The following is a 27,381-nucleotide window of genomic DNA, read 5'->3' as shown; positions in this document are numbered from 1 at the left end:
AATTAAATTAAAAGTTATATACTAGGGGTTTTGCCTATCTCACTCTACTTAAATTCCAGGATCCCAGTGGCAGGAGCAGACACCAACTCTACACTGAAGACCTCTGCATGAAATCCACACTCTCAGGTTTTACTTACCTGTGGTACTGGTTTAATAGGTTTGACCATTAAGCCTCCAACATTCACAGTGTTTGGAAACAGAGGCCGAGCAAATTCAAAGGCAAAGTCAGAACTGACAAACCACAGCTCTGCTTTCTTTAGAAGATGAGATAAAACTGGCCTAGAACCTTCCTGGAAATGTTCTTTGATGGTGTTGTCAAAGGTAGAGTGTATTTTCCACTGCTCCACAGAGAAAACAAGTGACATCAGAAAATTCTTCACTCTACCCCAGAAGTCCATATGGTCAGTTAGGAAAGACTGAAATACTGGAACATAAGACAAGGGGCTTGGCAGGCCAAAGTCCAGTCTGCTAACTAATGTGGAAAGAATGGACACAAACAGCTTCCCGAGTTTCTCAGCAATTAGAAATGAACAGAAGTCAAAGGCATCAACAACTATCAGGTCAAAGTTCTCATTCTTTAAGGAATCCATGATATCACGTCTCCTTAGCAGATAACTGCATCGAGTCCCAAGTATTTCCATTAAATTTACAAAGTGTTCAGATTTTTTTCTGTAAGAAAAAAAAATTAATAACAAATACTCACTGGAGGTCTTAATTTCACAATATTTAGGATAATCTTCAGCTCAAAGAAAATATCCAGTTAAGAAAGACCATATCTGACAGCCTATTTTTACCCACCAATTTTACTACTGTCCAAGAAATATCCTCTACTCTACCACTCTGGTCCAGGTGTTTCTACTTCCTAAAATATACTCACTTCTTCCCCTCTCCTTTCTTTGACCAATCCAAATTCACCCACCATCATGCCAATTCAAGGTCCTTCTGCTTTGGGAGCCATCTCTGTAGCAAATCTCGTGGTTCCGTGTCTATTTGATATATTCTGTGATGTTCTGTTTTATTTTCATCTGTATACTGACTTATGAGCAACTGTCTTATTTCCCAGCCAAGCTGTGGAAGTAACTTCATGACAGAGTCCATCAATACTGATGATGATTTTGCTTTTTTTTAAAAACCATCTTATATATCCTGCATCTGATAGCTTGTAGTGACTGATCTGATCTGATACTAATATTAGAATCCAAATTCTAAACTGAACATGAGATTTATATCTTTCTTTTTTTTTAATTTTATTTTATTTTTTAACTTTACAATATTGTATTGGTTTTGCCATATATCAAAATGAATCTGCCACAGGTATACATGTGTTCCCCATCCTGAACCCTCCTCCCTCCTCCCTCCCCATACCATCCCTCTGGGTCGTCCCAGTGCACCAGCCCCAAGCATCCAGTATCGTGCATCGAACCTGGACTGGCGACTCGTTTCATATATGATATTATACATGTTTCAATGCCATTCTCCCAAATCATCCCACCCTCTCCCTCTCCCACAGAGTCCAAAAGACTGTGCTATACATCAGTGTCTCTTTGGCTGTCTCGTATACAGGGTTATTGTTACCATCTTTCTAAATTCCATATATATGCGTTAGTATACTGTATTGGTGTTTTTCTTTCTGGATTACTTCACTCTGTATAATAGGCTCCAGTTTCATCCACCTCATTAGAACTGATTCAAATGTATTCCTTTTAATGGCTGAGTAATACTCCATTGTGTATATGTACCACAGCTTTCTTATCCATTCATCTGCTGATGGACATCTAGGTTGCTTCCATGTCCTAGCTATTATAAACAGTGCTTCGATGAACATTGGGGTACACGTGTCTCTTTCAATTCTGGTTTCCTCAGTGTGTATGCCCAGCAGTGGAATTTCTGGGTCATAAAGCAGTTCTATTTACAGTTTTTTAAGGAATCTCCACGCTGTTCTCCATAGTGGCTGTACTAGTTTGCATTCCCACCAACAGTGTAAGAGGGTTCCCTTTTCTCCACACCCTCTCCAGCATTTATTGCTTGTAGACTTTTGGATTGCAGCCATTCTGACTGGTGTGAAATGGATACATAGAAAACCCTAAAGACTCCACCAGAAAATTACTAGAGCTAATCAATGAATATAGTAAAATTGCAGGATATAAAATCAACACACAGAAATCCCTTGCATTCCTATACACTAATAATGAGAAAATAGAAAGAGAAATTAAGGAAACAATTCCATTCACCATTGCAACGAAAAGAATAAAATACTTAGGAATATATCTACCTAAAGAAACTAAAGACCTATATATAGAAAACTATAAAACACTGGTGAAAGAAATCAAAGAGGACACTAATAGATGGAGAAATATACCATGTTCATGGATTGGAAGAATCAATATAGTGAAAATGAGTATACTACCCAAAGCAATTTATAGATTCAATGCAATCCCTATCAAGCTACCAATGGTATTCTTCACAGAGCTAGAACAAATAATTTCACAATTTGTATGGAAATACAAAAAACCTCGAATAGCCAAAGCTATCTTGAGAAAGAAGAATGGAACTGGAGGAATCAACCTGCCTGACTTCAGGCTCTACTATAAAGCCACAGTCATCAAGACAGTATGGTACTGGCACAAAGACAGAAATATAGATCAATGGAACAAAACTGAAAGGCCAGAGATAAACCCATGCACCTATGGACACCTTATCTTTGACAAAGGAGGCAAGAATATACAATGGATTAAAGACAATCTCTTTAACAAGTGGTGCTGGGAAAACTGGTCAACCACTTGTAAAAGAATGAAACTAGAACACTTTCTAATACCATACACAAAAATAAACTCAAAATGGATTAAAGATCTAAACATAAGACCAGAAACTATAAAACTCCTAGAGGAGAACATAGGCAAAACACTCTCTGACATACATCACAGCAGGATCCTCTATGACCCACCTCCCAGAATATTGGAAATAAAAGCAAAAATAAACAAATGGGACCTAATAAAAATTAAAAGCCTCTGCACAACAAAGGAAATTATAAGCAAGGTGAAAAGACAACCTTCAGAATGGGAGAAAATAATAGCAAATGAAGCAACTGACAAACAACTAATCTAAAAATATACAAGCAACTCCTACAGCTCAATTCCAGAAAAATAAATGACCCAATCAAAAAATGGGCCAAAGAACTAAATAGACATTTCTCCAAAGAAGACATACAGATGGCTAACAAACACATGAAAAGATGCTCAAGATCACTCATTATCAGAGAAATGCAAATCAAAACCACTATGAGATTTATATCTTTCTAATGTAAAGTTAAATGATTTAGAACAAACATAAATGAAACTTTGTTTGAAACTTGTTAACAGCCTTTCCACTTTATGCTCACCGGGGTATTTATAGAAGTTAATGCTCAATTTTTACTGACACCGAATTAAGACCCATTTATTACCCTATTCCAGGAACTATTCTCCATCAATGTTTTTCCATCACTGCCTGCAAAGAAAATGATTCTTTTTGTATAGCCCAGGGAGAAATAGACAAGAATGTTTGTGACCAGAGATCACAGGTACAGGTATTTTGAAGACCTGTGGGCCTCCTAGTATAGCAAAGGACTGAAAGAATCAATGGCTCAGCAAACCCATAACCTGTACAACACTACACCATGTCAGCCCACTTAAAGAAGGCCAATAAGGTTGATAATTCATTAGCAATATTCAGATCTCTACCTGCTCTTTAGAATCAACGTTGAGGGACGGTGATTAGCTGAAATTATCCTCTATTATATTTTTTAAAGATTCTACATAAAGAATGATTGCCAAATATCAGGGTAAATTCAAAATAAGAAGTACAAAGTCCTCAAAAGTAGAACATTAATCCTATCTGAAATTAAGTTGATTCATTGAAAAAGATTACAAGACGACACTGTGTGGTGTCCCCATGAACTATAGCCCACCAGGCTCCTCTTTCCATGGAATTCTCCAGGCAAGAAAACTGGAGAGGGTAGCCATTCTCTTCTCCAGAGGATCTTCCTGACCCACGGATTGAAAAGTCTCCTGCATTGCAGGCAGATTCTTTACAGTCTGAGCCATCAGGGAAGCCTTGTGCTCCATATATTCCACCATATTTAACATGTGTGTGTGTGTAGAACCAGTCTTCAAAGAAATCAAGTTGCAAGAGAAGAAACAAGACATAGACTTAAAAAACATAGGCCTAACAACACAAAGTTTCAAATGAGTACTTTAGATCAGATGTCTTAAAGTGGAGAGAATTTGATCTTCTAGTTTTAGAGAGTAAGAAAGTTTTAAGAAAAAGATTTGAACACAACTTTGATAGTGAGTAGAATTTTTAAAGAAAGAAGGGGGGTGGGTTAAGCCACTGAAATTAGCCAACTGAGGCATGGATATTGTCTTTCCTCTTATATGTCAAAGATAAAGAACTTTCTATACATCCCAGGTGATGACAAAAACTCTCAGGCTCATCTCTCACTGTGCTTCATCAAAGTATTTGAGGTATTTTTAATGTATTTAAAAGAGCAACATTTCAAGGTATGAAAAAAAAATCAATATTCATGATGAGTGTTTTTCCATTCTTGAATTTATATAAGGAGAATGGAGAAAAAATAAGTATAAAATGGTGGGTAGGGTTTGTTTACCAACAATGATAAATTAGGTTGTCTATCCCTCCTTCTGTGTTGGGGAGAGTATACACAAAGTTTTGTAAGTGATGTATCACCAACAAGATCCAGGAGCAACAATCCCTCACAACTATCTGCCACAACTAAAAGTAGAAATTCATGTTTTTCATGGGAAAAGGACAATATACAGACTAGATAGTATGAAAATCATCTGCTTCATCCATCCACCCACCACCCCATATCATTCTTCCTTCTCTCCATCCATTTATCCATCAACTCATCTACTGCTCTTAAACTTATTCCCAGTATCCATGTATCCATCCATTTATTTGTATCACTGAAATACTAGGTCTTTCATTGAGAGAATAAATTACCTGTTGTGCAAAGCTTCTGTCACAAACAAATCCAGACGTTTCCTTATTTCATTTTCAAGATCTCCAGGTGAATGCCAACTGATAACCTGGAATGAGTGTTCCTCCTTTTCTAAATCTAAGAAAACACCAACAGGGAAATATTTAATATGTCACATAACTCAGACCAAAATTAGCATGATATCATAGTGTACTTATTGCAATAATTTTATATATATTTAGATGTTTGCTTTTTGAATTTGTTCTTGCCCTCTCATTCCTTTAATCATATGACAATACTTATTAAGAACTTTACAAATATTCAGTCACTTTTATTCAATTTAAACTGCTAGAGTTCCATTCAAAGCCTTTGATTAAAGGTATTCCTCATTTAACAGGTGAGAAGACAAAGATGAATGGGGTGTCAAACAGTCAAGGATACACACATGGTAAGTGGTATACTTTGTATTTAAGTTATATATAAATGCATATATAATATACATATATTTGTGCAAACATATATGCTATGAAAAAAAATTAGGTCAACACACAGTGGGGAGGATTCTGGGAAGATGATAGAGTAGGAAGCACCAAAAATCTGTCTCTCCATTTAAACAACAAACGCACTGACAGAATCTTCTAAAATAATTATTTTGAAACTCATAGTCCATGGAGGGCTTGCAACTTCCAGGGTGAAAAGATCAATAAAATTGACAAATATTTAGCTAGAAATACTAAGAAAAAAAGAGAGAGAGCGAATACTCAAATTACTAAAATCCAAATTGAAAATGGTGTCATTGCCAGTTATACAGAAATTAGTATTATAAGAAATATGTGAAAAACTGTACACCAACAAATTGGATAATCTAGATGAAATTTTTAAAATTCTTAGAGACATAAAACCAATTAATAGTAAATCATAAAGAAATAGAAAATTTGAATAGATTTATAAGTCATAAGGAAATTAAATCAGCAGTCAAAATCTCTCAATAAAATCAAGCCCTGGATCCAATAGTAGCACTAGTAAATCCTACCAAACATTTAAAGAAGAAATGCTTCTTCTCAAAATGCTACTCCTTCTCAAATTGTTCCAAAGAGTTGAACAGATGGAAACACTTTCAAACTCGTTTTATGAAGCCAGCATTTCCCTGATACCAAAGCCAGACAGTTCAGTACAGTTCAGTCATGCACTCGTGTCCAGCTCTTTGCAACCCTATGGACTGCAGCACACCAAGCTTCCCTGTCCATCACCAACTCCTGGAGCTTGCTCAGATTCACATCCATCGAGTTGGTGATGTCATCCAACCATCTCATCCTCTATCATCCCCTTCTCATCCTGCCTTCAATCTTTCCCAACATCAGGATCTTTTCTAAGGAGTCAGTCCTTCACCTCAGGTGGCCAAAGTATTGGAGTTTTGGCTTCAGCATCAGTCCTTCCAATGAATATTCAAAACTGATTTCTTTTACGATTGACTGGTTTGATCTCCTTACAGTCCAAGGGGTTCTCAAGAGTCTTCTCCAACACCACAGTTCAAAAGCATAAATTCTTCGGCATTCATCTTTCTTTATACTCCAATTATCACATCCACACATGACTACTGGCAAAACCATAGCCTTGACCAGATGGACCTTTGTTGGCAATGTAATGCCTCTGCTTTTTAATATGCTGTAGAGGTTAGTCATAGCTTTTCTTCCAAGGAGCAAATATCTTTTAATTTCATGGCTGCAGTCACCATCTGCCGTGATTTTGGGGCCCAAGGAAATAAAATCTATCTCTGTTTCCATTGTTTCCCCTTCTGTTTGCCGTGAAGTGATGGGATCAGATGCCATGATCTTTGTTTTTTGAATGCTGAGTTTTAAGCCAGCTTTTTCATTCTCCTCTTTCACCTATATCAAGAGGCTTTTTAGTTCCTCTTTGCTTTCTGCTAAGTGTGGCATCATCTGCATATCTGAGGTTATTGATGTTTCTCCTGGCAATCTTGATTCCAGCTTGTGCTTGTGCTTGTGCTTCATCCACATGACATTTCACATGATGTACTCTGCATATAAGTTAAACAAGCAGGGTGACAATATGCCAGCCTTGATGTACTCCTTTCCCAATCTGGGAAAGCCAGACAAGCACACTACGAAAAAAGGAAACCTATAGACTAATGTCCTTTATAAACATTGATACAAAAGCCCTCAAAAAAAAGCAGCAAATAAAATTCAACAGAATATGAAGAGGATTATACACAATGGTTTATTCCTCGAAGGCAAAGATACCTCAGTAAACAAAAACCAATTGATAAAAGATACCAGATTAACAGAATGAAGGACAAAAATCACATGACCAATTCAACTGATGCAGAAAAAGTATTTGATAAAATTCAAAATCCATTCATAATTAAAAAAAAAACACTCAACAAACTAGGAATAGAAGGAAAACTTCCTCAACTCTTGCGAGTCCCTTGGACTGCAAGGAGATCCAACCAGTCCATCCTAAAGGAGATCAGTCCTGGGTGTTCATTGGAAGAACTGATGTTGAAGCTGAAACTCCAATACTTTGGCCACCTGATGTGAAGGGCTGACTCATTTGAAAAGACCCTGATGCTTGGAAAGATTGGGGGCAGGAGGAGAAGGGGATGACAGAGGATGAGATGGCTGGATGGCATCACCGACTCGATGGACATGAGTTTGGGTGGACTCTGGGAGTTGGTGATGGACAGGGAGGCCTGGCGTGCTGCAGTTCATGGGGTTGCAAAGAGTTGGACACGACTGAGTGACTGAACTGAACTGAACTGAACCTCAACATAATAAAAACTATGTATGAAAAACCAATAGCAAACATTATACTCAGTGAAGAAAGACTGAAAACTTTCCACTAAGGTCAGTAACAAGGCAAGGAGACCTCTTAACTATTTCTATTCAATATAGTACTGGAAGATGTAGCCAGAGTAGTCAGGCAAAGGAAGCAAAGAAGGAAAAAAGGGCATCCAAATTGGAAAGGAAAAGTAAAAGAATCTCTGTTCACAGATGATGTAATCTTACATGTTAAAAACCCTAAAGATTCCACAAAAAATGTTGGAACTAAAAAGTGAATTCATCAAAGTAGCAAGATAAAAAGTTCATACATAAAAATCAGTTGCCTTTCTATACTATAAATGAATACTTTAAAATATTTTCAAAAATAATTCCAAATACAGTAGCATCAAAAAGAATAAAGTACTTGGGATTTAGCTTAGCCAAAGAGTTGAAAGATTTGTGAAGTGAAAACTGCAAAGCAATTTTGAAAGAAATTAGAGGAGACAAATAAATGTAAATACATTCCATGTTCATGAATTGGAAGACTCAGTTGTTAAGATGTCAATACCACCCAAAATGATCTACAGATTCAATGCAATCCCTATCAAAATCCCAATGATGTCTTTTGCAGTAATGGGGGAAAAAAAAAAAACATCTTAAAACTACTTTGAAATCTCTAATATCTGAAATAGCCAATGACACAAGCACCCATGCTCAGTCACGTCCCATAGTTTGTGACCCTATAGACTATAGCCCACGCTCCTCTGTCCATGGAATTTTCCATGCAAGAATACTGGAGTGGGTTGCCATTTAATATTCCAGGGGATCTTCCTGACACAGTGATTGAACCAGAGTCTCTTGCATCTCCTGCATTGGTAGGCAGATTCTTTACCACTGTATCATGCATAGCCAAAGCAATCATGAAAAAGAACAAAGCTAGAGGAATCACACTTCCTGATTTCAAAATTCACTAGAAAGCTACAGTAATTAATATAGTATGGAACTGGAATAAAACAGAAATGCAGACCAATATAAAAAAAGCTCCCCAAAACATTTTTGACCAGGGACCATGACCATTCAATGAGAAAACAAAGTCTTTTCAACAAGTGATACTGGGAAAACTAGATCTCCACACACAAAAGAATGAAGTTGTCAGTTCCAATTCAAAATGGTGACATACATATTGAATGAAGTAAATCAGACACAGAAGGAGAAATACCATATGGCATCCCTTATATGTGGAATTGAAAAAAGAAATGATGCAAATGAACTTATTTACAAAATAGAAAGAGACTCACAGACTTAGAGAATGAACTTACGGTTGCCCCAGGGGTGGGGGAGAAGACTGGAAGGAAGGGATAGTTGGGAAGTTTGGGATGGACATGTACACACTGCTATGTTCAAAAAAGAATAAACAAAAAGACCTACTGTATAGCAATGGAACTCTGCTCAATGTTACGCAGCAGCAGCCTGGATGAGAGGGGAGTTGGGAGCCTCAGCCATTTATATGTATGGCTGAGGCCCTTCACTGTTCACCTGAAGCTATCACAACATTGTTAATTGGCTATACTCCAATACAAAATAAAAAGGTTTTTTAAAAATGATGGTGATGTAGGAGGCTCTTGAACTTCTATTTGATGGCTCCATAAACCCATCATATCTGTAGCTACATACAGATAAATTCCCTCTGAAAGAAATCCAGGAACTAGATGAGTGACTATGCATCTGTTGAGCAAAAAAAGAAAACAGCACATCAAAATGGGTAGGAGGCAATGGTGAAAAATTGAAAGCATTTCCCCTAAAGTCAGGAACAAGACAAGGGTTCCTTCCCACTTTCACCACTACTATTCAACATAGTTTTGGAAGTTTTGGCCACAGCAATCAGAGCAGAAAAAGAAATAAAAGGGATACAAATTGGAAAAGAAGTAAAACTCTCACTGTTTGCAGATGACATGATCCTCTACATAGAAAACCCTAAAGACTCCACCAGAAAATTACTAGAGCTAATCAATGAATATAGTAAAGTTGCAGGATATAAAATCAATACACAGAAATCCTTTGCATTCCCATACACTAATAATGAGAAAATAGAAAGAGAAATTAAGGAAACAATTCCATTCACCATTGCAACGAAAAGAATAAAATACTTAGGAATATATCTACCTAAAGAAACTAAAGACCTATATATAGAAAACTATAAAACACTGGTGAAAGAAATCAAAGAGGACACTAATAGATCTGTTCATGGATCAGAAGAATCAATATAGTGAAAATGAGTATACTACCCAAAGCAATCTATAGGTTCAATGCAATCCCTATCAAGCTACCAACGATATTTTTCAAAGAGCTAGAACAAATAATTTCACAATTTGTATGGAAATACAAAAAACCTCGAATAGCCAAAGCTATCTTGAGAAAGAAGAATGGAACTGGAGGAATCAACCTGCCTGACTTCAGGCTCTACTATAAAGCCACAGTCATCAAAACGGTATGGTACTGGCACAAAGACAGAAATATAGATCAATGGAATAAAATAGAAAGCCCAGAGATAAATCCATGCACCTATGGACACCTTATCTTTGACAAAGGAGGCAAGAATATACTATGGAGAAAAGACAATCTCTTTAACAAGTGGTGCTGGGAAAACTGGTCAACCACTTGTAAAAGAATGAAACTGGAACAGTTTCTAACACCATACACAAAAATAAACTCAAAATGGATTAAAGATCTAAACGTAAGACCAGAAACTATAAAACTCCTAGAGGAGAACACAGGCAAAACACTCTCTGACATAAATCACAGCAGGATCCTCTATGGCCCACCTCCCAGAATATTGGAAATAAAAGCAAAAATAAACAAATGGGACCTAACTAAAATTAAAACTTTTGCACAACAAAGGAAATTATAAGCAAGGTGAAAAGACAACCTTCAGAATGGGAGAAAATAATAGCAAATGAAGCAACTGACAAAGAATTAATCTCAAAAGTATACAAGCAACTCCTGCAGCTCAATTCCAGAAAAATAAATGACCCAATCAAAAAATGGGCCAAAGAACTAAACAGACATTTCTCCAAAGAAGACATGCAGATGGCTAACAATCACATGAAAAGATGCTCAAGATCACTCATTATCAGAGAAATGCAAATAAAAACCATAATGAGGTACTATTTTACACCAGTCAGAATGGCTGCTATCCAAAAGTCTACAAGCAATAAATGCTGGAGAAGGTGTGGAGAAAAGGGAACCCTCTTACACTGTTGGTGGGAATGCAAACTAGTACAGCCACTATGGAGAACAATGTGGAGATTCCTTAAAAAACTGGAAATAGAACTGCCATCAGTTCAGCTCAGTTCAGTCTCAGTCATGTCCGACTCTTTGGGACCCCATGAATTGCAGCACACCAGGCCTCCCTGTCCATCACCAACTCCCAGAGTTCATGCAAACTCACGTCCATCAAGTCAGTGATGCCATCCAGCCATCTCATCCTCTGTCGTCCCATTCTCCTCCTGCCCCCAATCCCTCCCAGCATTAGGGTCTTTTCCAATGAGTCAACTGTTTGCACGAAGGGGCCAAAGTATTGGAGTTTCAGCTTTAGCATCATTCCTTCCAAAGAACACCCAGGACTGATCTTCTTCAGAATGGACTGGTTGGATCTCCTTGCAGTCCAAGGGACTCTCAAGAGTTTTCTCCAACACCACAGTTCAAAAGCATCAATTCTTCAGCACTCAGCTTTCTTCACAGTCCAACTCTCACATCCATACATGACCACTGGAAAAACCATAGCCTTGATTAGACGGACCTTTGTTGGCAAAGTAATGTCTCTGCTTTTCAATATGTTATCTAGGTTGGTCATAACTTTCCTTCCAAGGAGTAAGCATCTTCATGGCTGCAATCACCATCTGCAGTGATTTTGGAGCCCAGAAAAATAAAGTCAGCCACTGTTTCCATTGTTTCCCCATCTATTTTCCATAAAGTGATGGGACCAGATGCCATGATCTTAGTTTTCTGAATGTTGAGCTTTAAGCCAACTTTTTCACTCTCCTCTTTCACTTTCATCAAGAGGCTTTTTAGTTCTTCTTCACTTTCTGCCATAAGGGTGGTGTCATCTGCATATCTGAGGTTATTGATATTTCTCTTGGCAATCTTGATTCCAGCTTGTGCTTCTTCCAGCCCAGCATTTCTCATGATGTACTCTGCCATATGACTCAGCAATCCCACTGCTGGGCATACACACCAAGAAACCATTATTGAAAGAGACACATGTACCCCAATGTTCATCACAGTACTGTTTATAATAGCCAGGACATGGAAGTAACCTAGGTGTCCATCAGCAGACGAATGGATAAGAAAGCTGTGGTACATATACACAATGGAATAATACTCAGCCATTAAAAAGAATACACTTGAATCAGTTCTAATGAGGTGGATGAAACTGGAATCTATTATACAGAGTGAAGTAAGCCAGAAAGGAAAACACAAATACAGTATACTAATGCATATATGTGGAATTTAGAAAAATGGTAATGATAACCCTGTATGTGAGGCAGCAAAAGAGACACAGATGTGTAGAACAGTCTTTTGGACTCTATGGAAGAGGGCAAGGGTGGGATGATTTGGGAGAATGGCATTGAAACATGTACAATATCTATGTGAAGCGAATCGCCAGTCCAGGTTCGATGCATGATACAGGATGCTCGGGGCTGGTTGCACTGGGATAACCAAGACGGATGGTATGGGGAGGGAAGAGGGAGGGGAGTTCAGTATGAGGAACACGTGTGCACCCATGGTGGATTCATGTTGATATATGGCAAAAGCAATATAATATTGTAAAGTAATTAGCCTCCAATTAAAATAAATAAATTTATATATTTTTAAAAAATGGGTAGGAGAGACTGAGACACAGTCTTACCATAAATCCCAGCCTTGACACAACAACCCACAATTGGGAAGGAACTCACAATTCCCAGCTTCTTTCTGAGAAGCAAAGGGTTTGAACCCCCACATCTGGAGGTCCAGCATTTAAAACCTCTACTTGATGGACAAGACCCCCAAACCTCTAGATTTCAGAGCATATGGCATCCACAAGAACACAAGGATATAGCAAATTAAGTAACAGGTTTCCATCTGCTCATGCGGATCCACTATGGCTAACCCTCCTGGCCCAGCAGAGAGCAGCGGACTCATACATCCTCAGTCTTTCCAGAAAGAGATCTATTTGCTTATCTTCAAAGTTCTCATAACTTATTTTAAAAGAAATCCTACAAAACAATATGTATATATTATATAGTATGTTATATAATATATTATTGGGTCTATAACACATGGAAATGTAATATATTGTCAACAACAAAAAGAGCACTGGGGCTGAGGAAAGCCAAACTGGGCCAAGAAAAAGAATCCAGATGGTACTAACACACAAAATTATGAGAAACACAAATTAAAAATACTAAGTTTGATAGAACAATAGTTTTACATATATACTTTTCCTCCTTCATAAAAGATATAAAAATAATTTAAGTAATAACTATAATAAAGTATTGTTCAGTCTGTAACATTTATAGATGTAATGTGTATAACAAAAACACCATTGAAAAGAAGACAATGGAGAACTCCATGTTACTCTATAAATGAGTAATAGCTCTATATCTCACTGGAATTAAGTTAACAGAAATTTAATTAAGCAATTGACTATATATATATATAATACACACATACACACACACACACATACATACATGTGTCCAGTGGCTTAGTGGTGTCTGGCTCTTTGCGACCCCATGGACTTTAGCCCACCAGGCTCCTCTGTCCATGGAATTTTCCAGGCAAGAATACTGGAGTGGGTTTTGCCATTTCCTACTCAGGGGATCTTTCCAACCCAGGGATGGAACCTGTGTCTCCTGCATCTCCTGCATCGGCAGCCAGATTCTTTACCACTTTAGCCACTTGAGAAGCCCACTTGGTATATATGTATGTATATATACATATCTCTTAGCTGCACAGGGTAGCATGTGGGATCTTAGTTCCTTGACCAGGGATCAAACCCACACCCCCTCTAGTGGAAGCACAGAATCCTGACCACTGGACCTCCAGGGCAGTTCCAAGCAGGTGATTCTGAGATAAGATGTATATAGTAAGTCCTAGAACAACTGCTATGAAGACCTACAAGACCTTCTAGAACTTACACCCCAAAAAGATGTCCTTTTCATTATAGGGGACTGGAATGCAGAAGTAGAAAGTCAAGAAATGCCTGGAGTAACAAGCAAATTTGGCCTTGGAGTACAGAATGAAGTAGGGCAAAGGCTAATAGAATTTTTCCAAGAGAATGCACTGGATATAGCAAACACCCTCTTCCAACAACACAAGAGAAGACTCTACACATGGACATCAACAGGTGGTCAACACCAAAATCAGACTGATTATATTCTTTGCACCCAAAGATCGAGAAGCTCTATACAGTCAGCAAGAACAAGACCGGGATTTGACTGTGGCTCAGATCATGAACTCCTTATTGCCAAAATCAGACTTAAATTGAAGAAAGTAGGGAAAACCACTAGACCATTCAGGTATGACCTAAATCAAATCCCTTTCGATTATACAGTAGAAGTGACAAATAGATTTAAGAGACTAGACCTGATAGACAGAGTCCCTGATGAACTATGGACAGAGGTTTGTGACATTGTACTGGAGACAGGGATCAAGACCATCCTGAAGAAAAAGAAATGCAAAAAAGCAAAACGGCTGTCTAGGGAAGCCTTACAAATAGCTGTGAGAAGAAGAGAAGCAAAAAGCAAAAGAGAAAAGGAAGGACATAAGCATCTGAATGCAGAGTTCCAAAGAATAGCAAGGAGAGATAAGAAAGTCTTCCTCAGTGATCAGTGCAAAGAAATAGAGGAAAGCAATACAATGGGAAAGACTAGAGATCTCTTCAAGAAAATTTGAGACACCAAGGGAACATTTCATGCAAAGATTGGCTCAATAAAGGACAGAAATGGCATGGACCTAACAGAAGCAGAAGATATTAAGAAGAGGTGGCAAGAATACACAGAACTGTACAAAAAAGATCTTCACAGATAATCACGATGGTGTGACTACTCACCTAGAGCCAAACATCCTGGACTGTGAGGTCAAGTGGGCCTTAGGAAGCATCACTATGAACAAAGCTAGTAGAGGTGATGGAATTCCAGCTGAACTATCTCAAGTCCTAAAAGATGATGCTGTGAAAGTGCTGCATTCAATATGCCAGCAAATTTGGAAAACTCAGCAGTGGCCACAGGACTGGAAAAAGCCAGTTTTCATTCCAATCCCAAAGAAAGGCAATTCCAAAGAATGCTCAAACTACCACACAATTGCACTCATCTCACATGCTAGTAAAGTAATGGTGAAAATTATCCAAGCCAGGCTTCAACAATACATGAACCGTGAACTTCCAGATGTTCAAGCTGGTTTTAGAAAAGGCAGAGGAACCAGAGATCAAATTGCCAACATCCGCTGGATCGTCAAAAAGAGAGTTCGAGAAAAACATCTATTTCTACTTTATTGATTATGCCAAAACCTTTGACTGTGTGGATCACAATAAACTATGGAAAATTCTGAAAGAGATTGGAATACCAGACCACCTCACCTGCCTCTTGAGAAACCTGTATGCAGGTCAGGAAGCAACAGTTAGAACTAGACATGGAACAATGGACTGGTTCCAAATAGGAAAAGCAGTACGTCAAGGCTGTATATTGTCACCCTGCTTGCTTGACTTATATGCAGAGTACATCATAAGAAATGCTGGGCTGGAGGAAGCACAAGCTGGAATCAAGATTGCCAGGAGAAATATCAATAACCTCAGATATGCAGATGACACCACCCTTATGGCAGAAAGCGAAGAAAAACTGAAGAGCCTCTTGATGAAAGTGAAAGAGGAGTCTGAAAAAGTTGGCTTAAAGCTCAACATTCAGAAAACCAGAAAAGATCATGGCATATGGTCCCATAACTTCGTGACAAATAGATGGGGAAACAGTGGAAACAGTGGCTGACTTTATTTTGGGGTGGCTCCAAAATCACTGCAAATGGTGACTGCAACCGTGAAATTAAAAGATGCTTACTCCTTGGAAGGAAAGTTATGACCAACCTAGACAGCATATTAAAAAGCAGAGACATTACTTTATCAACAAAGGTCCATCTAGTCAAGGCTATGGTTTTTCCAGTAGTCATGTATGGATGTGAGAGTTGGACTGTGAAGAAGGCTGAGCACCGAAGAATTTATGCTTTTGAATTGTGGTGTTGGAGAAGACTCTTGCGAGTCCCTTGGACTGCAAGGAGATCCAACCAGTCCATCCTAAAGGAGATCAGTCCTGGGTGTTCATTGAAAAGACTGATGTTGAAGCTGAAACTCCAATACTTCGGCCACCTGATGGGAAGAGCTTACTCCTTTGAAAAGACCCTGATGTTGGGAAAGATTGAAGGCAGGAGGAGAAGGGAACAGTAGAGGATGAGATGGTTGGATGGCATCACTGACTCAATGGACATGAATTTGGGTAAACTCCAGGAGCTGGTGATGGACAGGGAGGCCTGGTGTGCTGCAGTCCATGGGGTCACAAAGAGTCAGACACGACTGAGAGACTGGACTGAACTGAAGAACATCTGCTAAGGGAAAAAAAAAAACAACTTTCAAAATAGTGAAGAAATTATTAAAGAACTTAAAATACAAAATAAAAAATATCCACTTAATGTAAAGAAGATAAAAAAGGGAGAACTAAAATGGATGCAGAATTAGAATATCAACAAGGAAGCCAAATGTTTGAACACAACTATAAACCAATTCACTTCATGAGAAATAAATGGGGAAATAGTGGAAACAGTGTCAGACTTTATTTTATGGGGCTCCAAAATCACTGCAGATGGTGACTGCAGCCATGAAATTAAAAGATGCTTACTCCTTGGAAGGAAAGTTACTGCCAACCTAGATAGCATATTGAAAAGCAGAGACATTACTTTGCCAACAAAGGTCCATCTAGTCAAGGCTATTGTTTTTCCAGTGGTCATGTATGGATGTGAGAGTTGGACTATGAAGAAAGCTGAGCGCTGAAGAATTGATGCTTTTGAACTGTGGTGTTGGAGAAGACTCTTGAGAGTCCCTTGGACTGCAAGGAGATCCAACCAGTCCGTTCTGAAGGAGATCAGTCCTGGGTGTTCTTTGGAAGGAATGATGCTAAAGCTGAAACTCCAGTACTTTGGCCACCTCATGCAAAGAGTTGACTCATTGGAAAAGACTCTGATGCTGGGAGGGATTGGGGGCAGGAGGAGAATGGGACAACAGAGGATGAGATGGCTGGATGGAATCACTGACTCGATATACGTGAATTTGGGTAAACTCCAGGAGTTGGTGATGGACAGGGAGGCCTGGCGTGCTGCAATTCATGGGGTCACAAAGAGTCAGACACGACTGACCTGAACTGATAAACCAATTATGGATAACAGGCATCTGTAAAGCACTCCACCCAACAACAGCAAAATGTATTTTTTTCAAGTGCACACAGAACATTCTCTAGAACACACCACGTTTAAGCCATTACTAAAACACAATAAACAAACAAACAAAAAAAAAGGTTATTTTCTCCAACACAGTGGAATGAAATTAGAAATCAGAAAGAATTTGAGAAATTCACAAACACTTCAATATGAAAACAGCAAACTCCTTAAGTAACACCAGTAAAAATGATGGTATAAGAATATCTAGCCCCATCCCCTCCCAGAAACACCAATCTGAACAACTATTCATGCATGAAAGTAACTTCACAGGAGCTAAGGATTCCAGGCAGGGGATCACAGCACCCGGGCAAAGCATAGAAATGAGGAAAGATGTATTTAAGAAGGTAAGAACGATAGATTCATATTACCCACCTTACCTCTCCAGCAAGCCCAGGCAGCCCAGCACAGGGACAGTTACCTTTCCCATGGGAGAAGGAAAGTGAAGTAAGATTCAACTTTACCATGTACCCTGGCACTGGCCCATCCCAGCACAGAAATGACTTCCACAGTCAGAGATGCCTTCCACGGCACCAGGCTTCCCAGGCACTCCCACAAACCCAGGTCCCTCACCCACCCTGTTGCCTGACAGCTCCCATGGTCCCAGACTCCTAAAGACGCTCACAACTCAGGTTTACCCCAATTATCAGGCCATGCATGTGCCTGCGAAGTCACTTCAGTCATGTCTGACTCTTCAAACCCATGGATTGCAGCTCACCAGGCTTCTCTGTCCATGAAATTCTCCAGGCAAGAATACTGGAGTGGATTGCCATTTCCTCCTCCAGGGGTCTTCCTGACCCAGGGACCAACCTGCATCTCCTGTGTCTCCTGAACTGCAGGGGGATCCTTTACCCCTGAGTCATTGGAAAAGCCTATAGTATCAGGCCAGCCCCTGCAAATCTGGACTGCCAACCAGCTTCCAAAATCTCAGGCTTTCAGCCTATCACAGCACCAGACTAGCCCCCATAGACCCAAACTCTTCTGGAAAACTGAGGAGAGAGCACTCCCAAATTCATCCTGTAAGGCAGGCATTGTACTGATATCAATGCCAGAAAACATATCTCAAAGAAATCACAGGGCAATATCCCACATGAATACAGATATAAAATTTTAAACCAAAATTTAAGGCAACAGCATCTAAAAATATATAAAATAGAAAATATATCTTGACCAAGTCAATCAATATTCCCATGAAATGAGGTTAGTTTAACATTTGAATATCAATCAGTGAAATTTATGTTAGTGGAATAAACAAAAAATTATATATTCATACCAATACATAAAGCAAAAGCATGAAATTCAATCTCATCAAAATTAGAAATTATGCTCTTCAAAATATACTGCTATGAAAAAGATAAGCCATAAACTGGGAGAAAATATTTGCAAAGCTTATATATGATGAAATATTTATATTCAAAATATATATTTAAAGGACTCTGAAAATTCAGTAACAGGAAAACAAGCTACTCAACTTTAAAAATGGGGAAAATTTGGGAATTCCCTGGTGGTCCATGGACTAGGATTCAGTGCTTTCCTTGCCAGAGAGTGAGTTCAATCCCTGGTTCGGGAACTATGATCCTGCAAGATGGGTGGAGTGGCCAAAAAAAGAAAATGGGAAAAATCTGACAAACCATGAAAAGTGAAAGTGAAGTCATTCAGTAGTATCTGACTCTTTGTGACCTCATGGACTGTAGCCTACCAGGCTCCTCCATCCATGGAATTTTCCTGGCAAGAATACTGGACTAGGTTGCTATTCCCTTCACCAGGGGATTCCCCAACCCACGGATCGAACCCAGGTCTCCCACATTACAGGCAGATGCTTTACTGTCTGAGCCACCAGGGAAGCCCTGATAAATCATGTATTACCCATATATCACCAATGAAGATATATGAGTAACAAGCACATAAAAAATGCTTAGCATCAACAGTCATGAAGGAAATGCAAACAGAAACCACAACTAAATACAACTAAACACCTACACAAGAATGGCTAAAGTTGAAAAGACTAACTATACCAAGTATTGACAAAGATTTGGTACACATGGAACTTGCATTCTCACTTTTTGTGAGAAAGTAGAATGTTAGAACCATTTTAGAAAATAGTTTGACCATTTCTTAAAAAGTTAAACATACACCTAATGCTGCTGCTGCTACTACTGCTAAGTCGCTTCAGTCGTGTCCGACTCTGTGCGACCCCATAGACGGCAGCCCACCAGGCTCCCCCGTCCCTGGGATTCTCCAGGCAAGAACACTGGAGTGGGTACACCTAATGCTACATACACCTAATTGTCACTGCATTCCTAGCAATTACTTCAGAGAAAAAACAGCACATGTTCACACAAAGCCTTGGTCACAAGTGTCTATAGCAGGTTTATTTTTAATAGTGCAAAACTGGAAACAACCCTAATGTCCATCAACAGGCAATTCAATAAACATGCTGTGATGATCTACACAATAGAACATTACTCAGCATAAAAGGGAATGAACTATTCAGACACACGATGTAAATGAATCTCAAAATAATTATGCTGAGTAAAATAAGAGTAATTATGATCAAATTTATGTAAAATCTAGAAGATGCAAAGTAACATATGGTGACATATTAGCAATTCACTGGCAATGAGAATTGAAAAGTAAGAAGAGAGGACCAGAAGGGGAAACTGCAAAAGGACATGAGAAATATTTGGGGGTAAGAAATATATTTTGCTATCTGAATTATGTTGGTTTCACAGTTATACATATATTTGTATGTATATGTATATATATATATATATATACACATACACATATGTACTTTAAATATGTGCTGCTGCTAAATCGCTTCAGTCATGTCCAACTCTGTGCAACCCCATAGACGGCAGCCCACCAGGCTCCCCCGTCCCTGGGATTCTCCAGGCAAGAACACTGGAGTGGGTTGCCATTTCCTTCTCCAATGAATGAAAGTGAAAAATGAAATTGAAGTTGCTCAGTCATGTCTGACTCTTAGTGACCCCATGGACTGCAGCCTACCAGGCTCCTCCATCCATGGGATTTTCCAGGCAAGAGTACTGGAGTGGGGTGCCATTGTGCAGTTTATGCAATATTACTTCAAAAATGTTTTATAATGAAGATAAGGAATTTCTGTGGCCAAGAGGAAGTAACAAGATTATATTTACTTCCTACTTTAAACAACTAAAAAAATAAAAGAACGATATACAATAAAATGGCTTTTAGACATTGGACACCCAGCAGTTCAGGGCATTGATGGCTGGCTGAAGAAAATTTCCAGGGTACAGCTCATGGAAGAGGTACCCATATCTGGCCTGGCTGTCTCCCACAGCAGCTAGAATTCATAACACAGAATGCCAGAAAAGCAAAAGAGCACCACATAGAGGAAAAGCTCCCTGAGTTTGTTTCAGTGCATACATGTGATGAAACTACCCGAAGTAGTTTCAAACTAGCCTCACACCACCCTTATGGCAGAAAGCAAAGAAGCACTAAAGAGCCTCTTGATGAAAGTGAAAGAGGAGAGTGAAAAAGTTGGCTTAAAACTCAACATTCAGAAAACTAAGATCAAGGTATCTGGTCCCATCACTTCAAGGTAAATAGATGGGGAAATAATGGAAACAGTGAGAAATTTTATTTTGGGGGGGCTCCAAAATCACTGCTGATGGTGACTGCAGCCATGAAACTAAAAGACGCTTGCTACTTGGAAGAAAAGCTATGACCAACCTAGACAGCATATTAAAAAGCAGAGACATAACTTGGCCAACAAAGGTCTGTCTAGTCAAAGCTATGTTTCCAATAGTCATGTATGGATGTGAGTGTTGGACTATAAAGAAAGCTGAGCACTGAAGAATTGATGCTTTTGAACTGTGGTGTTCGAGAAGACTCTTGATAATCCCTTGGGCCACAAGGAGATTAAACAAGTTGATTATAAAGGAAATCAGTCCTGAATATTCATTGGAAGGACTGATGCTGAAGCTGAAGCTCCAATCCTTTGGCCACCTGAGGCGAAGAACTGACTCCTTGGAAAAGACCCTGATGCTGGGAAAGATTGAAGGCAGGAGGAGAAGGGGACGACAGAGGATGAGATAGTTGGATGGCATCACCAACTTGATGGACATGAGTTTGGGTAAGTTCCGGGAATTGGTGATGGACAGGGAAGCCTGGTGTGTTGCAGTCCATGGGATTGCAAAGGGTCAGACATGACTGAGCAAACTGAACTGAACTAAACTGACCCAAAGCCGGGGATGGCTACTACCAATGATGAGGCAGAATAACACCCAGAGATTGTAGAGACCCAGGGTCTCTTTCCACGCTGTTACCTAACTTTGATATTTAATGAATATCTATGGACAAGTTCCTGAACCAACTTGATAAAGGTGACATTTTGATATTCATCTATCTAACTCTTGTAACTTTCTCTCAGCTGGTTCTAAAATTCAGAGGGAAATACAGTTGTATTTTATTAAGCTTTATAAGCCCCCCAAATTGCCTTCTTTTGATGACAATAGACTAAGATATTGTATATTTTGTTCTCAGGGCTAAGGTGAGACTACTGCTGCTGCTGCTGCTAAGTCGTTTCAGTCGTGTCTGACTCTGTGCAACCCCAGAGACGGCAGCCCACCAGGCTCCGCCGTCCTTGGGATTCTCCAGGCAAGAATACTGGAGTGGGTTGCTATTTCCTTCTCCAATGCATGAAAGTGAAAAGTGAAAGTGAACTCACTTAGTTTTGTCCGACACTCACCACTTGATAAAGGGAAGAGCCCACGAGCCCAGTTAAAAGCCTGAATTCCAACATAGAGTTTCTTTGATGTACTCTTATACTTACACACCCAAAGAACACAGAACTTGCTGAAAAGAGTGAGAATTGTCCAGTCAAGAGAAAGTTACTCTAGGCAGATATCAGCTTGAGTGTGTGTAAGCCAGTCGATCAGTGATGTAACTATATAGTTCCCCCCAAAACAAAGAGGACCTGTTACATGGAGAACATCCAGCTAGTAGACAGAGATACAGAGAAGCTGTCTTGGGGAAAGGAAAAGAGTCAGAACTTCAGACAATTAAGTTCTCTTTAGGGTGGAACCTGCTACTTGTGATTTCAGTTACTGATGGGAACAATAGTACATCTAATATCAGAAATATCTGCTACTTTAAATTTTTGAAGTCATTTATTTAAGTTGTAAATAAAAATCACTACAGGGAAGTTATCTAAACAGGTACTTTAACTGGACTCATGCACTCCTCACTATATCAAGTGGTGCTCACCTTAGCCCTGAGAATGAAAGATACAACATCTTAGTCTGCCATCAAGGGAAGAGAAAAATGAATATTTTATTTCAAAACCTAAGAAATTTTCATTGAGATGTGAATACTGAAAGAAACTCTGAACTTCGATTAAAACTCAGGTAAAACTAAGAGGAACCCCCAAACTGTTTGCAGATTTTGGAGTGTTGTGTAAGTTTTTAAAAGAGATAGTGGGTCTTTTGGCAGTTTCTCAAAGCCATGGGAACCACCAAAATGAAATGTTCATGACTGACAGTCAAGGCAGATACAAAGGGGTATGGATAGAAGGGATATTTGATGAACAATATGGAACCCAATCTAGAAGGTGATTAACACGGTATTAGGACTCTTTGCAACCCCATGGACTGTAGCCTACAAGGCTCCTCTGTCCATGGGATTTTCCAAGCAAGAATACTGGAGTGGGTTGCCATTTCCTTCTCCAGGAGATCTTCCTGACCCAGGGATTGAACCCGGGTCTCCCACATTGTAGGCAGATGCCTTACCGTCTGAGCCACCAGGGAGCTCTTTAGAACAGTCTAAACAACAGCAAAGCTGGAAATTCATCTTCAGAATTTTATAATTGCTCAGACTTATTTTTTCCAACAAAGCTGCTTAATTTTGCAAATTTTTTTTTTAATTTAAGTTTTAGCAACTCTGATGGAGAAACCCAGAGCTTAAAGTCCCAGATTCACCCAACAGAGGGGACGACAGAGGATGAGATGGCTGGATGGCATCACCGACTCGATGGATGTGAGTTTGAGTGAACTCCGGGAGCTGGTGATGGACAGGGAGGCCTGGCATGCTGCAATTCATGGGGTCGCAAAGAGTCAGACACGAGTGAGCGACTGAACCGAACTGAACTGATTAACTTGCTATGTGAACTCAAACAAATCATTCAAGTTCCCTGAGCCTCTGTATCTTTATCTGTCAACAGAGAAAAGCTGATCGGATTAATAAGCTTCATTTTAGCTGAAACTCTTTCAACCGGTGTCACTAGATTCAGTAACTCAAGAACTTCTGACATTGCTATATACAACTCATGAGGCGACTGATTTTTCCATAATAATGTATGGAGGCTTGCCTGAAATAAAGTAACATCCAGATAAGGGGGTAAACTATAGACAAATAAAATGTAGAGGTTATTGAGATATCCAGCGCTTGTATGACTCAGGGAGCTCAAACCGGGGCTCGACAACAACCTAGAGGGGTGGAATGGGGACGAAGGTGGGAGGGATATTCAAGTGGGAGGGGACATGGGTAGACCTATGGCTGATTTATGTTGATGTTTGGTAGAAACCTAGATGCAATATTGTAAAGCAAGTATCCTTCAATTAAAAATAAATAGATCTAAAAATAAAATGCTTCCAAAAAATGAAGAGGGAACATTTTCTAAAAAAAAAAAAAGATATCAGCACTTAACATAAACATACACACACCCCCCACACATTTTGTCCGTTATTTCAATACTAGATTCAAAAAAGTTTTGCGTTAAGCAGTACTATACAAAGGGCACTGCCTCTTTTTGGCTGGGATTGAAGAATTCAATAATTATGAGAAAAGATACCTGAGGCTAGACTTCTTCCTCTATTAGAAAGCATAGTGATGTTATGACCATGATCCTGAAGAATCTGAGACACCCGGTGCATTAGTAGACTATGGCTTCCACCTAGGAAAAATATATATCATTTTTGTGAAGATGAGAACTGAGGGTATGAAATTGATGTGGAGGTGTGGGGCAAACCAGGGTAAGATAACAGAAAGCTGACAGTGAGCAGAGAAAGATGAGTTTCTCCAGTTCCTCTTTCTCACTCTGGTTAAGTCCCAAACTGGATACCTATATTCTGCCTGCCCAGATCTTTGACCTATCTACCTTTGACCTCCACTATCTTTGACCTGTAGTGGAGGGCAATCCTCCACTAAAGATTCCCTCTTATGACTTGCAGTCTTTGCAACAATGTAATGTAATTTTGGTGTTTAAGTCTTTGGAGTTCCTGAGCCTAAGGCACACCCTGCATTTTAGCTGGGGTCTTATGGAGAGGCCATAGCCTAAAAAAATAACTGTACTGGTAGATATTCTGGCCCAGTGCCATGCATGTGAGTGTGGAGTGTTCCTAATAGGCAGTCAATCCAAGCTATTTCTGAAATTCTTCTCTTTGGACATGAATGCTAGAGTAGGAGCCAGAAATATGGAAGCTTGAATTTGGTTCTAAGAAACAGCCATTGGAAGAAAAGATGTGGAGCCACCACTTAGAGCCAAAATGCTTGAGATTCAAATATATTTCACAGGAAGTTTCTCAGTTGAATGTCTCACATCCACTAAGACAAGCAGGAAAACTGTGGGGTCCATAGGATGGGCTTGCATTATCTTATATGCATGAGAAACAGGACATCCATCCTAGGACAATCCGGGGATCTTTAAGAAAGAGAGGCTTAATCCTTGGGAGAGATGTGAGCTCCATTATACCAATAGCCTATCTAAAATTATGTACGATCATGGGGCATTTTTCTTGCATCTGTGAGTCTCAGCAACAGAGAAAGCCAGATCTCCAGAGAAGGGACAGACTTGCCAAAGTTGGGAAGTCGGGGTCTTAGAGAGAGGAAAGTCCCATAATCATCGGGTCAGTGGTGAGTAGTACGAGCAGGGCTCAGTTGATAAGTCGTGTCCGACTCTGTGTGACCCCGTGGACTATATAGCCTATCAGGCTCCTCTGTCCAAGGAATTTCCCAGCCAAGAATACTGCTGTGGATTGCCATTTCCTTCTCTGGGGATCTTCTCCACCCAGGGATGGAAACCCTGGTCTCCTGAATGGGCAGGTGGATTCTTTACCACTGAGACACCTGCGAAACCCAGAGAGAGGTACAGAGCTACATAGTGTGTGTCTGTGGGAGTTACTCTAGTATTTCATATCCATACTTGTGTTGCATGAGGTAACACAAATTACATAAAACATAGTACCCCTGCTTAGACTGCCTGCTCTTGTTCACATTAACTGTTGGAAGAAATGGCTGCGAGGGAGAAGAGGTTGGCACAGACACAGCTGTTCACGTGGCTCTTCATAAGGGGCAAAGGTGGGGCTTCCAGCACCTGGTTAACTGCCCCAGCTCTGTCCTTGGAGTTGAGGCTGGAGGACAGTGTACTTTCAAGAGAGAAAACTTTTTCTCTGTTACCTCTATCATTGAAAAATAGGTTTATAATAGGCTTTTTAGAAATCCCCACTGTAAAAAAGGAAAAGAGTGGAATCTGTGGAAGAGGATGGTTTTGAGGTAAGAAATCATAAGTGAATTCCCAATGTGTGCCAGGAGAGAGGTCTGTTGTACTCTTGTAAAAGGCACCTCATTTCCCTAATCCTCCGTTTTCCTCTCAGGAAATAAAAAGGGAGGCCCAGTGAGAGGAGTTCTGTGATTTCTTCCAGCTCTAGGATCCCCAGGTTCTCTGGGATCTAAAAGCAAGCTAGGGAGCCCACCATCTTTTCAGGATGGGTCAAATAAAACTCATGGAGAAACTCCATCCTCTGAGGACTCCTTATCCTGATAAAATTTCCCCTTTTGTCTTCTGTTCTCTCTGGGGCAAAAGTAATGGAAATAAAACTGGGTCCACGATGCGCAGAATCAACGGTTCCACTCTCCTTCAAAAGCTTCCATCAGCACGGGTGAGAGAGGGGCTCCCAAATGCGCCACTGCCCTGGGGTCCTCCCGTCTGCCCGCCCGCTCAGTTTTCCAGTTAGGAAACAGTCCCAGTTCGTGCTGCTGTCCCAGGAGCACCTGTCCCCAGAGCCTGAAATGGACTCCACCTTCTACTTTCTACTGGCATCTGTTGCACACCGCTCAGAAGTTCAAAGTGACCCTTTCAAAATCCCGCAGGTACCTTGGAGGAGACGGCCTGGGGTCTCAAGCTCAGAAATAGACCAAAACTTCTGGTTCCCGCTGTGCCCACAGGGAAGCGCATCCAGAGCTTAGGAAACTGCTGCTCTTCTCCAGGGCTATCAATAATTTCACCTTGGTAGTAGAGACCTCTCTCTGCCCCACAACCCTCGCCAGCCTCTCCCTCCTCTAGCCTAGGACACAAACCCAGCCTGGAAAACCATATGAAAAGCCCCTCTGACTAAGGGGGCTGTTGGCATGACTACTGGCCGGGAGCCTGGGACAAGCCTGTCCTGATTCTCCAGCCAAGCACTCACCCAGTGAGGATATAGTCAGGATTTTGGCGGCCTCTGAGAGCAGGAGCGCAGGCGGTAAATATATGACTAGAAGAAGCACCCGCTGCGCCCCCATCGTCGCTCCGGAGAGGCTGCGGAGCCGAGCCCTAAGCTGCGCGCCCGGCGGCCCGGAACCCGCGCGCCCTTCTCACGCGCAGCGCGCAGGCAGTGAAGGAAAGACGCAGGCCAGGAGCAGGGGACAGAGATCCTGTGGGTCTTTGCTCTATACGTCCGTCTCGCCCTTTGGCCTCTCCTCCCCAGGAAAGTACACCATTGGATATTCTGTCCTCACCCTCCCTAAATCTGGGCAGTGGGGAGGAGGGATTAGTGTGCTTAACCCTCTCAATCCACGTAATCACCACACCTTCCGGATAGAAAAACACTCTGAACCAGTAATGGTAAGGACCTTAGGAAATCACATCGAAGAAAGTTATACCTCCAAATGGTGCCGACCCAACTCCCTTTCAGGGATCCATCCAGAAGTTATGGGACCCCCATCTCCTTTCGAACTGCCCTAAAGATCTCCTAGGGCCATCGGAACGCCCCATTTCCCTGGTACCTGCTTAAAATCTCTACTGATTGTCCCACGCTCAGGATCTCAGAAATTGACTACCAAAGGAAAGTGACTTACCTTTATTGCTCAGAG

The 27,381-nt window shown here is 40.3% G+C and overlaps 1 protein-coding gene across 1 annotated transcript in view; it reads right to left on the bottom strand.

Annotated features, from left to right (window-relative positions):
• LOC525484 (UDP-glucuronosyltransferase 3A1) overlaps nt 1-26,936 on the bottom strand; it is a 37,498-nt gene extending 10,562 nt beyond the window's left edge. Inside the window, exons 1-4 of the mRNA XM_024981415.2 lie at nt 26,718-26,936; nt 24,104-24,205; nt 5,002-5,116; nt 138-669 (exon numbers count right to left, since the gene is read on the bottom strand). Coding sequence (XP_024837183.2) covers nt 138-669; nt 5,002-5,116; nt 24,104-24,205; nt 26,718-26,811 — 843 coding nt within the window. The 5' untranslated portion in view covers nt 26,812-26,936. The remainder of the gene's footprint in view (nt 1-137; nt 670-5,001; nt 5,117-24,103; nt 24,206-26,717) is intronic.
• Nucleotides 26,937-27,381: the final 445 nt, after the last annotated feature.

The sequence above is a fragment of the Bos taurus genome, chromosome 20, assembly GCF_002263795.3.
Source record: "Bos taurus isolate L1 Dominette 01449 registration number 42190680 breed Hereford chromosome 20, ARS-UCD2.0, whole genome shotgun sequence".
Classification (NCBI taxonomy): domain Eukaryota; kingdom Metazoa; phylum Chordata; class Mammalia; order Artiodactyla; family Bovidae; genus Bos; species Bos taurus.
This window is presented reverse-complemented; position numbering and strand designations above follow the sequence as displayed.